The 12,742-nt window shown below is 42.8% G+C and overlaps 1 protein-coding gene across 2 annotated transcripts in view; it reads right to left on the bottom strand.

The window, feature by feature from the left end:
* Positions 1-737: 737 nt before the first annotated feature.
* Positions 738-12,742, bottom strand: part of LOC126534179 (uncharacterized) — a 33,881-nt gene continuing 21,876 nt past the window's right edge. For both annotated transcript variants that reach the window (XM_072289236.1, XM_050181431.3), the window contains exons 8-10: positions 9,371-9,800; positions 5,086-5,875; positions 738-2,907 (exon numbers count right to left, since the gene is read on the bottom strand). In XM_072289236.1, coding sequence (XP_072145337.1) covers positions 2,777-2,907; positions 5,086-5,875; positions 9,371-9,800 — 1,351 coding nt within the window. In that variant the 3' untranslated portion in view covers positions 738-2,776. The remainder of the gene's footprint in view (positions 2,908-5,085; positions 5,876-9,370; positions 9,801-12,742) is intronic.

Raw genomic sequence — 12,742 nt, 5'->3', positions numbered from 1 at the left:
AAGGTTAAAGTACTGACAATGATAGCAAAGTTTAGCATTGAGCTTTAACTACTCAGACAGTGTTCTAGCTATACGCAGGTGGGACTATACGTCGATGCAACATATGCGAATGTGCCAAAATTTCTGGCACACCCTTAAAAGCTTTAACATTCCATGTAGTGTGCGTAATGGCAATCTGACAGGAGCCACTGCGCGGCCCGTGAATAGTGGTGCCAGCAAAACTATATCACTTTCAGATTGTGAGCACTAATATTGTTTTGCTTTCTTTAATAATCTAAGAGGGTTTAGGATAAAAAGCATGTGCTGTGAATGAAATATTTCATTACTTTTGTTTGCACGCTGAAATTCTCTCAAATTATGAGGAATAATTCAATCAAGAATATAAGATCTAGTTTGAGCGACTTTGACAGTCGAATAGTGTATCATCTACATTGTATATAGATATAGATAAATGCATACATACAATACATATACCTAAATATGTACAGAACATTAGGCAAAAATGCACTTGGAGGGTCCGTATAATTGCTATTGCAATAAGAGTGCTATGTCCTGCATTAAAAATGTACAATGGTAAGTAAGGATCAATGAAAAATATACAGCAGGGACAGATCAAGACATATTTGTGGACTACGGTAAGGAGTAAATTAGAGAAAGCTAAGAAGGTTTATGGAGGTGGGTATCAGCTGTCTGCACGAGGCAAAAGTTCATAGGATTGAAACACCGTGACGAGAAAAGAATTGACTTTGCATTGGTTTATTATTTAACCGACTTATGACCACAGCAAGCGGAGAGCACCAACACAACTACAAGGAGCTCTGTTGCACACTTTAAGCAAGCTTATAGTACAAAAAATATTGAGTTGCAAGATTTTGGTCAGCATAGATTCACCTATTCTCTTCACCTACATGAACTGTACAGTGCTCAGCAATTCAAACGCGATAATCCACCTACATGAGCGATGAGCACAGCGTGGTGGATTGGGGCCAAATGAAATCATAATGCATCACAAATGCCCTTGCTTTCATCATATACCAGAACAGATCCACTCAGTGTCTCCAGCACCCACCAATGGCGCAAAAAGCACTGGATGCCATGCAGGTCAATCATCATGTTTGAATCGCTGAGCACTGTACATGTTACATAAAGTCTTCCAAAACAAGTGACAAATGTCGTAAAATGCATAATTATTGTAAACAAGAAAAGGAAGAAACAAAACATATGAAAGCACGAGACAGAAGTCAGTGCACAGTACAAAAATTAATTTGGTTGCTTACAGGCCCCTTCCATCAGTTCATGCACCTAAAACAGAGCTCTTCAACTAATGTAAGTCCGACTGCTCAAGGTAGTATGACACTTCTATAATAAATGCAACAGACTCCATTTCACCTGCTGCAGAAGCAGGAGACACATGGTACAACACTACATCTGATGTAATATGTGGAGCGTTGGAGAGATGACTGTTGTAACTGTTTGGGCCTACTGAAGCTTGCTGGGCACAGCTGCTAATGTGACCGGAGTGCATGAGAGTGCATGCAGAATCGCACAAAGTGACTCCTGCTTTATGCACTTGTAAGACTAGGATGTCACCAGAAATTTGGTCAACAGTGTCTGTAACAAAGCAGGGTTACAGACACTATTGGGCAGGGTCAGTGAATCATGGCACTTCCTAGTATATAAAACAGCAGGACTTTTGAAATAATTTTGCCAGGGGCTCATGAGAGCACTTTCTGGCAATATAAAGTGCGACTGTTTGCCCAGTGGAAACCCTGATGCAAGGCACGTTCTGCAGTGATGGTCTCTCAAAGGCATTTTCAGTCTATGGCTCATGGCACAAAGCCGTTAGCCACAGCAGTGAATGCCCTGTTCCCTATTGCAGACACTGCCAGCACATTACATTCTGTTCAAGTGCATGACCTAGCACAAACAAGCTGAGCTGCATCAAGTTCATAGGTGTGCAGAATGCAGGCAATGATTGTGCCTTTCTTGTGCAATCAAGCAACAGCATAACACACTTTTCAACCCAGTAGGAGCAAAGTTCCATGAGCTTACTGGCACAGGAGTGCTTTACCTGACAATAAAAAAGAAACACAATAAAGTCAATCCAGTATACAACCTTTTTACAAGGCACCAAACAGGTCACAAAAGAACACATTTCAGGATGTTCCAGAGAACACAATACAAAAAGTTTCACTCGCGACCTCATCAGCAGCACTCACTGTTTAGAGGTGGCAGTCCCAGTCCTTGTCAACACACACTGCACGAGAACTCCTCAAAAGCATTTAACAATGCGTGTTTACATGTGCCGGGTGGTATTCATGAACGTTGGGCTCATCAGCTACACTGCTCTGAATGCAACAGTTCATAACTACTTGGCGGACAATACACACAGCCCTTCTATGTGAGTCGCAGAGAGGTAGGCTGAAGATCATGACCTCCAGGCAGCCTTGCAAAAGCTTGAATGTAGTCATCAATAATGCAGTACTGTACACTGCAACTCACACAGTAAATGGTGCAAGTCGTCTGCGCTCTTTGCACTGTCAGTCACTCGCACGGTAACACACACGTGACCTAGCCACCCATTTCCCTTGTGTTCGCCACAAGGACACACTCCAAGGTAGGCCCTAAAGTCGGAAGGGATCGGTTAATTGTTCTCGATGGTCTTACACGGTCACCACCAAAACAATTCTAGGCACTGAGCTTTGAGTGGAGTATCTGCATGTCCATAGATTCTTAAAACTTTGGTCATCTATTTACACGCACCACAGATGCACATTCACTTGGACATGCGCAGGCGACCTTTCCACTTGTTCGACTCTTGTTCCCTGAGCCGACGTCGCTGAAGCGCCTCTGCTCGTTTCTTGGCTATCTCCTCTGGTGTGCAGCGCTTGACTTGTACAGGCTGGGCTGCAACGTAGAGCAGAAGGACAGACGACCATAGCCATTAGGTGCAAGCAATGCGCAGCAGCACCAGATGCACCAAACATTGCACCAATAATGAAGACTGACATAAACACCTCTTCTGGCTATACCACTGGATAATTTGTGCTAAAATTTTGCGTGCAAGTGGGATCTCGTGATGCATTTCGCACAACGTCAAGTTTAGCTGCAGTACAGTTTCTTGTTCTGTGAAGAATAAGCCAGAAATACAAATTGTGTGCAGCCATGCTGATAAACAAAAGGTGGGTGGGGGGAAAAAACATACTAAGTGTGGTGGTGCCATCTGTCAGCAGGAATGCCAAACTGCTCATTCTTATTAGAAAATTCTTCAGCGCTGTAACACAGCCGATGATGTGCACTTCAGATTTACCTTGAATGAAACAGGCAATTACTGCATCCAAGCGTAGTGTATTAATCCCTAAAGTGCTCTGGACAAGCCTAGCTTGCCAACGTTATACTAGTAAACTTTGGTTTGGACAAGCTCAGCTTATGCATGGCAACAGCATTCCCGTTTTTAAAGCAATCTGGACAAACGGAGGCTGTCCATTTAGCTTTTCTACAACATAAATGGCAGAATTTTGTCAGCGCTCAAAGCCTGCATTTTTGAAATTGTGCTCTTTGAGTGCCTTTTGGCAGGATGTTTTGAAAGAAAACCAAGACCTGGTGCAAGCCCTGTGGCAAAGGTCTGTGTGCCATTTCATGGTTTATGAAATTTCACATACTCCATGAATTGCCTTAGCAGTGCAACAATGGGTAAAAACCTGGCTTTGGTGCTCAAATTTGCTTTGCAGATCAGTTGATTTTGAGGCACTGGAAAATAAATCATTTTTCTCGTTTCCGACCATACCCTTTGCGGCAATGACTAATGTGCATATATTGTTTAGTGAAGAGGTAAATTAGGCTTGCATGCTTAGAATACAAACAGTGCTGCCAACTCTAGGGAAATATTATGCAGATTTAAGGGTTTTGCACATTGTTTTGGGAAGTAGGGAAAATTGACCAAATCTAGGGAAATCTTGCACTAGGACATTTAAATGGTGTAACTGTTGACATGCTGGCGTGTTCCGATTTCAGTCACTTGCAAATTAGCTTCGCATTAACATGCAAATAACAAGTTTTGGTCGCACAGCGAACACAGCGAACACATTCCACCGAGTAAACGACAGTGTGTGGATGCCTTGGGCCCTTTAAAGAAAGTACTGCTACTGTGATGTTGCTGTTCGTGCCTCCGGCTGGGCTGTCAATGTATGTGCACTCTGAATAAAATACGCACTTATCTGTAAGCGGTTAAACAAAAGTATGCTATAACACCGAACAAAGAAGCACAGGAAAATCTGGGCATAATCAGACACACATACCTAGTGCCGAGCAAGGTATGTGTGAATACTTCATTGCTATTCAAAGTTATTTTGCATCTAAAGCGAAGTTCCGAGATTACATGGAAAATGGGTGCCAGACCTCCCTTACAGAATGTAACAGTGTCAAAACAGTGCACCACTTCGCAACGCCAATGTAAAAGATGAGAACACATTTTTTTGTATGCCGTGTACTCATGTAGCATACTTACACACTTACATATCATTTGCAGCGAAGCATGAAAAACAGGAGGCTAATATTCATCTTTCCTCCAAAGGAAGACTCGTACAGACACATGACCACTAGGTCTCTGTGCAAGGTTGCTCTGCCTATGGGCGATTCGAGGCAAATCTTAGTATACGTGTGCGTAGTCGGATGTTTAGCGCCCCAACCACATTGCCGTGCTCAGTGCTAGATATGTGCGTCCACTTATGCCCAGATGTGCCCGTGCTGCCTTGTTTATTGTACCAGCATATGTTTGTTTTGCTGTTAGCAGATAAATATTTCATTCGGAGTGCACAGCCATAGATAGTTCAGCTAGAGGTATGAATGGCAAAACCGTATTAGCAAAGCTTCGTTAATGCTAATGCGAAGACAACTTGCACTGACTGAAAGGAGAACATGTTGTCCCGTTAGAAAGTTCGCTGTTTCAATATCTTAACGTGAAATTTCTCTAGATCAGAACAAATTTCCCTATTTCCCTAGAAAATGCAGAGTCCCTATATATATTAAGATTTCCCTAGCACTGACAGCACTGGTCCAGTCTCAGTGAAATCTTATTATACTTACACTCAACCTCCTCCAGCCATGACATGACTTCTGGCGTTGCCAGATCCGAGTCATCGTCATCAAAGTCCAGGGCAGCATCTGCAGTCCTCACCGGAGTCTTGAACTCGGCACTTTGAGGACGTACCGTGCCAGTAGACAGTCGCTCTGAAGGGGACTTTGTGTTCAGACACGGCATCGACGTTGATGCCGTAGAAGCGTGAGCCGATGAAGATGAAGGGCCCTTTCTGTGCGGAGGGGCTTTCACTGACTTCGCAGTGCATCTCTCAAGAATCACTCTTGGCTGCTGAAGAGAGTCGGTGTATCCTGGTTTTGGCTGGTTTGTCGCATTCAGCGAAGATGAAAATCCAGGTTTGGTTGTCGAGTTTGAGCTCTGCTTCACTGCTGAAATGGACATCGTTGGACGGAGAGCCGCTAGAGGTTGTGCTGGAATGGCCACATTATTATGGCCATTCTTTTGCTGGCCAATTTTCCTAACAGAATCTGTGCCAAGACGGCTGTTAGATACCATCACTCTGGGAGCTTCAATTTTTGAGGGTAGCATAGTGCTAGCCTTCGAAGTGACAGAGGAAACAACTGCTCCAGTATGTGATGTCGATGTGATGCTGTGAAATGGAGTTTTCGTAGATGATGTCAAAGTCTTAGATGAAGATGCTACAGTAGCTGCCCCAATTTTGGCATCCAGCTGTTGTTGCTGCTCGTAGGTGCAACAAATTTGGTCGAGGAGCTCATCTTCATCGTCAAAGAGCAATTCTGTTGATGACGATCTTGAGCATACTTGTGTGGATGGTGCCTAAGGCAAGATAGAAAGAACATGTTTTTCTTGAATGCCAGATCTGATCTGCATACCAGGGACAGCAAAAGTACAAAAACCCTGCAAACAAAGACCATATCTCAGCCAACTTAAATAGTTATCAGCAAGATTTGAACAAGATTGATTTTTTTGTTTCTATAAAAAAAAATTTGGCAGAATTATGAAACCTTGGAGAATCCCAACCCAATTCCAAGCAAAGCTGTCGGTGCAACTAGTCAACCCCATCTTCCTTTCACCTCGAGCCTCTCTGAAGAATAGGCAGTGACTTATGCAATCACATTAGCAAATTTAACAATTTTCTACAATGCATCTAATTGACTCTTACATTTATGACTTTGTTACACATTACCCTAATCACCCAAACAGTAACTCTTTTTAGCAAGCTCCGCTCTAGATTTTTAAAGTCTAACCTATGACATTGTTTCTTCTTATATTACAATATTTCTTTTATTAATGTTACTATAATGTGAAAAGGAGTAGCTGTTGCCATTACTGGGTGACTAAGTCTCATTCTATTATTGTCACTTCAACAACAACAACAACAAGAAAAAGAAGAGGAAGAAGAAGAAAAAGAAAGGACACCAACATGTAGCTGAATTTTCAGCGTTGTATGACCATTGGTTTCTCATATAGCTGCAGATATTTATAATGATGGACGTTTGGTACAGAAAATTCCAGTGTTCACATAGGTTAGGTAAAGTCCCAATAACAGCTCTATATTAAAAGGAAAAAAAAATTAGCAGTTTCACCAGCAGCAAGGTTTAGCATTCTGCTCAAACTTCTCGAATGGTGTTCTAACTATATCCGCGTTCGACTAACGCAGACGTGGCATACGCCAGTGTGGCAAATTTTCTGGGTCCCTTAAAAACTTGACACGCCGTGCTGGGTTTGCAGTGGCATCACAAAGAAGCTGCTTTGTTGCCCATAAAGGGCCACACTAGTAAAATCACATCGCTTTCAGGTTTGAGCACCAATACTGCGATTCACTTTTATTATTTAATAGTCAGAGAAGAACTAAAATAAAAGCCATGTGCTGCAAATGCTACGTTTCATTACCTTTGTTTGCGGGATGCCATTCTTGAAATTCTGAGGGATAATTCAGTCAAGAACTTATGAACTGGTCTGAGCATCTTTGGCAGTTGAATAGTATACGATCACCTGGCATAAACTGCATGCATAAACACACCGTATTTACTCAAATCTAACGCGCAGTCTTTTTCAGATAAAACGGGTCCAAAAATTGCATGCGCGTTAGAATCGAGTATGACCCTAAATCTGCCTTACGATATCGCCACTGGTATATTAAAATGGCGGCGGCGCACACGTTTCAAGCCTAGCTGCGGTAGCTTCCTCCATATGCTGTAGCATGTGTGCATAGGCATTAGTCCACCATCCGTCTTCCCGTTTTCTGCGTTTGCTCTGTCAGCATGGAAGTGCCGACTGCAAAGACACGGCAAGCTCATCACGATGCCGCAATTAAAAAGAAAGTGATTACGTGTGCAGAGGTGGACGGAAATCAGGCCGCATCACGGGCGTTCGGAGTTCCCGAAACTTGCATGCGGGACTGGGACTGGCGCAAGTAGGAAAGGCGTTCTACTCTGGCGGCTGCTGCGTAAGGCACAGCCGTGTGGCTCATATTTTGGAAACGATCTGCGATGGATGGACACGGGGTCGACACACCTAGGCGCACTGCGCTGTGTTCTCGTCGCTTAGTTCGGGTTTGAAGCGAGAGGCCGCACAAAGGTCAATTCGCTCGCTCCTGGTACTGCACTTCCTCACTCCAGCATAATGATAAAGAGTTTCCGTGGTCATTGAAAGAGATTTGTTCACGTTTGCTCGAGTGCACGTGGCACCATGCTTGTTAATTTAGTTAGTAAGCGAATGTTTAAAAGTTTATACGGCCAGAAATACTACTATCCTTACTTTTCTGATTTGCTATCGCAATCGATGCTTCGTCTTTAGGGCAAAACTGCAACTTTCTTTTATTTATCTTGACTTTAGTGTATTAGAAGTAAATATTTGTTTTTCCAAATGAGAGAAAGTTGTATTCCTGTATGAAAGAATGAGGTGCGTAGTAATGCAAAGGACTTTTCTTTTTTAAGGTGATGGCATACTGGTGCGAGTTACAATCGAGGGCGTTTTTTTATCCCCCACCCTTTTTTTGGTCCTGGAAAACGGGTTTGCATTGCAATCGCTTAACTACGGTATAGCATAAATATAGTACTTAAATATATGCAGAACCTCATGCTGACACCGATGGCAAAAGTTCGACTGGAGTGAACATATAATTTGCATAAAAAAAGTTTTGTTTTGAGTAAATTTACACACGAGATTCAGTTGCCAATCCACTCTGTGACTGAACGAGAGTTTGTTCACACGCAAAAGATAGCACTGCACATTGGAGCGTCCACCAATGTTCGCTGCAGGCAACATGGTTTGCCATCACTTAACACTTTCCTGCTTTCCTGCCCATGGGAAAAGCATCAGTTCTCGGGTAGTCTGGCAAATACATTTTTTGCTATCACAGAGCAAGCTTTATACAAAAATCAAATTGAAGAGGAAGAAATTCTCTTACCGACAGTACTATAGTCGCAAACAACATGTTTACTAAAGAAAATCTAAGCAAAAACAAAAATCTAAACAAATATTTTGTAGTAATAAGAAAAATTTATATAAAAGCGTCATTGTTGCTTTGCATAGAAAGACCTTTAAAAAATTTCAGAATCTGCATTTTGAATGCAAAAGGCTTGTGCAATATTCCAGCAAACACCATCTTTCTATGCAAAATATCTTTTTGAGATATAAAAGAAAACATTAACTCTAGTGACTAGCTTTAGCGCAATGCCAAAGTCAACTACCGGCTGTCTTTCCATGCGAAACTTGGCTCCCTGTGCGACCGCCAGCAAATGATCCCGACCAAACGTTGTTAACTCCCTGCAGATAAAAACTGTAACCTTTATAACACGCAGGATAGCTTTAGATCAGCACACGGCAGCTTTGAAACGGTTCGGCAAAGAAAGCAAAACTGTGTAGTGAAATTTGACGAACCGAAGCTGTCTTCCGCGTCAGTGCTGCTTTCAATATCGAAAAACCTGCGTGCAGATGCATTGGAATCGGTAGGAATGCGATGTTTCCATGCATGAGCAGCAAGTGGCACCAACGCTATCTTGGAAAGTATGAGTGCTCATTGTGCAGACTCTGCCCCTTTTCCGGAGGTGCTTTAAAAATCTGCGCACTTCAGGAAAAGAATACCGATAACCAAAAATAACTAAATAGTTCCTGAACAACCCAATAAACAGAGCCAGCTGTCAGAAAGCACTTGGAAAGTGGCAAAATACGAATTTGCGACCGTCGACAATGGGCTATTGATGGTGATAGGCGCGGACAGGAAAGCACTAAACAGGTTGCATTTGTCTGCAGAATGAATCAGCAGTTTGGCCCATCACAGGGATCTACCTTTACAAGTTAACTCACCGGTTCAGCAGTCTTTACAGGTTCAGCAGTCTTTACAGGTTCAGCAGGCTTTACAGGTTCAGCAGGCTTTACAGGTTCAGCAGACTTTATAGGTTCAGCAGGCTTTACAGGTTCAACACGCTTCAGCAGCTCATCAGGGTTCACAGGTTCGGCATGGTTCACCAGTTCAGCGGGCCTCTTGGTCTTAGCTGATGATGGACGCAGTGGAGAGGGCGTACGGTTGAGTGAGAGTGCAGAGAGCCGTGGTGACTTGCGGATGGCACTCATGTTCCATTTCGGAGTGGAACGGCCCTCGTGACGTTGCAGTGGTGATGCGGAGGGTGGTGTCTTGCGCATTGAGGGCGAGCTGGCATTGGCAACGTGAACGGCACTGCGGCTAACACTCAGTGGTTGTGCTCCATTCGCTCGCGTCGGTGTTTTGGCACACTTCCTGTGGGATACAAAAAAAAAAGTTAACTAATGCTACAAAGTCATGGTTTGAAGAACCTTCAGTTATACCGTAAAGCACGATAATAGGGGAGTGTGACAATTTGAAACCTTCGAACAACGATTTGAATAATGTCCTATTTTATCCGGTCTTTGAATCGAATAGTCACAATTTGTAAATGCAAATATACTACAAACATTCAATTTGCAAACACAAGTATTTCAAAACGTCAAATGCGCCCAAATAAGCATAAAATTGGAGCAGAAATACGGTAAATTTTCACCACCGCAGGCATGGTGTAGCCATAAAGGATAAAACCTTGCGTAGTGGGGCAGGGTACATCACTTAAGTAGCCATACTTTATAGACTGTACAGTGACCATTCGCATTCTCTGCAGAGTCGTGTGCATCAGAAGAAACTACTTCTTTGCTTCTAATGCTCCATCTGTGATTTTTATAAAAAACGTTTCATAACATGCCATGTAATGACAGAAACATGCTAACTTTAAGAAAACTAGGATGTGAACATCATTTTATATAAATTCTTGTAACGGCTAGTCATTATACGAAAACTATTCTAAACGTATTCAATACCCGACTCGATTCAACTTGCTTCTGGCACTATTTGATTCGTATTTGATTCATTCTGAAAAATCACTATTTGCATACCCCTACAGAATATCCATTCTGGTTGTGCTGGTACTATCACAACATGCAGTCCCATTGACACAAAGACTCATAATCTCTTATTAAGTTTCAATATTGATTGCAATAAACGAGAAGAAAGGGGGGTTAACCGAGGGGCCTGATTTTTGTTAATCATAATATAAGAAGCCAACAAACAAAGACACCAAGGACAACAACACAGGGGAAATTACTTGTAATGACCAATTGAAAAAAAGAAATGATAAATTAATGGAATTGAAAGAGGATGAAAAATAACTTGCCGCATATGCGGAACGATGCGTACCACACAGTGTGGAAATCGATGTTATGCGAAGCATCTTGCAGGTAGCCGACTATCCAGCATTGTTTAGGATTCATTCAGGATTTAGGATTCATCGTGGACCAACATGCTTGTGCAAAGCAAGCAGTTGTGTGTGCAATGCGAGTATGTTTAATGTGCGACAACAGCAGCAAGACGACCGCAACAATGATAACATCATGGCAATGGCACGATGACAAATTTTTTTCTAATACTTTGGTGACGAAATGTTACAGCTTGTTTCATTATGATCTGGGCCGATCTTGAAGGTAATACAATGTCGCACAGTGTCTACACAGCCTTAACTGCTATAGAGAAAGGCCTGGGTAGAGTGACCCAATCCCGGAAGGGGAACAGTCTAACACAGCGTCTCAAAGAGCCAGTTGTCATTGGGTAACAATGAGAAAAACTGGCCTGCTCCCACTTCTTTAAGCAGCTTCTGCAATATGACACAAATAAAGGACACTGGCAAGTCTGTAGCCAAATGGAAACTGATGCGTGCACACACATTCTCCCTCGTGCTATGGAATGTAAAGCACGCTCCCATTATTTCAAAGTGCTAGTTGGAAGTGGCATGAGATGAGTATACAGTCGACTTCCATTAATTTGGCTCCGAATGGACCGGATGAATCAATTGAATTATCCGGTAGGTCGAATTAAACAAGATGCAGAAAAAAATGCCAATACGTTGCCGATTCATTGGGCTGATTTTGCCCTATTCTAACATGTGCACTCTAAAAAAAGTTTACACCCTTTGGGTTGTGTTTTGTCCTCCAACAATAATTGTCATCTCTCTTGCCCGCATTTCCTTTCTGTAACGCTGCGAGCCCGGTACTTCCTAGACATGAATGGCTTGCGTGTTATCAGCTTGACACAGCATTCTCGACAGGAAAGTAGCGAGCACCGAGTTTTCAAGAGAGGAAACGCAAGCAAAGCAGATGACGATTATTGTATTGGGACAAGATAAGCCCCAAGGGGTGTAAAATTTTTTTAGAGTGTTCACTCACTTTCTATACGTCCAAAGGAGAAAACTAACGTAGGAATGACATTAAAGCTCTTAGACATACTAGAAATCTAACATGCACTCGATTTTCTAGCAAGAAATATTGTTGCACAAAGGAGGCCGGTTTTCCCAGAATCAGCTTCACAACGTTTTTTTATTTCACTCTGCCACAATACAATGGTGTTATACGGTAACACATACGACCATTGCGAAGGTGGTTTTGGTTTCGTGCCTGACTGCACTGTGCAGGCAATTTTTGGCCCAATTTTCCTCTCAAAAAAGAAAGAAAGAAAGACAAGCATTAGAATCATGTAAATACCGTAATCAGACATTGTGAGCTACGGTTATTGCTTGAAAATCTTCCTAGGGCAGGCGGAAAATAGGCATTTTCCACGAGAGATGACATACGTTCTAACGGATTCGTTGTCCCCTCAGCTCCACTCGGACAGACGCTGCCACTAATGGGATCATTATCAGGGTCACTACAGGGGTGAGGTGCATGCATAGTTGCTGGTCAGGTTAAAATCATCCAGCAAAAGCCAATTTTAGGAGTGAAATGACAAACGCTTGGGCTGATACAAATGCATGGGTGTCGGCCAGGATTTTCGGTCAGGTTCGAATTACAAAAAAATCGAATTAACCAGAGTCGAATTAACAGACGTCTACTGCATAAGTGCAATTGTGGCCTGATGGTTAAAGCACCAGGCTCTGCTGTGCTGGAAGACAGAGGTTCGATCCCACCATTGCACACAAATTTCTTTTTCATTGAAGAGGCCCGAAATAAGGTGAGGTGGGAACCTACCTACCGCCAAGTGCCTGGATTGAGCCGACAAAGGCTTTTCAAAGCTGTGCCCATGACTGCCGCTAGGGGTCAAGCCCATGCCCCTGTGGCAACGTGCAGCTGGGAGCCAGATGCACTCAGGACTGAGTTATCATGTAACACTCACACTTGGCGAAT

This window comes from Dermacentor andersoni, chromosome 7 (assembly GCF_023375885.2).
Source record: "Dermacentor andersoni chromosome 7, qqDerAnde1_hic_scaffold, whole genome shotgun sequence".
NCBI lineage: Eukaryota > Metazoa > Arthropoda > Arachnida > Ixodida > Ixodidae > Dermacentor > Dermacentor andersoni.
This window is presented reverse-complemented; position numbering and strand designations above follow the sequence as displayed.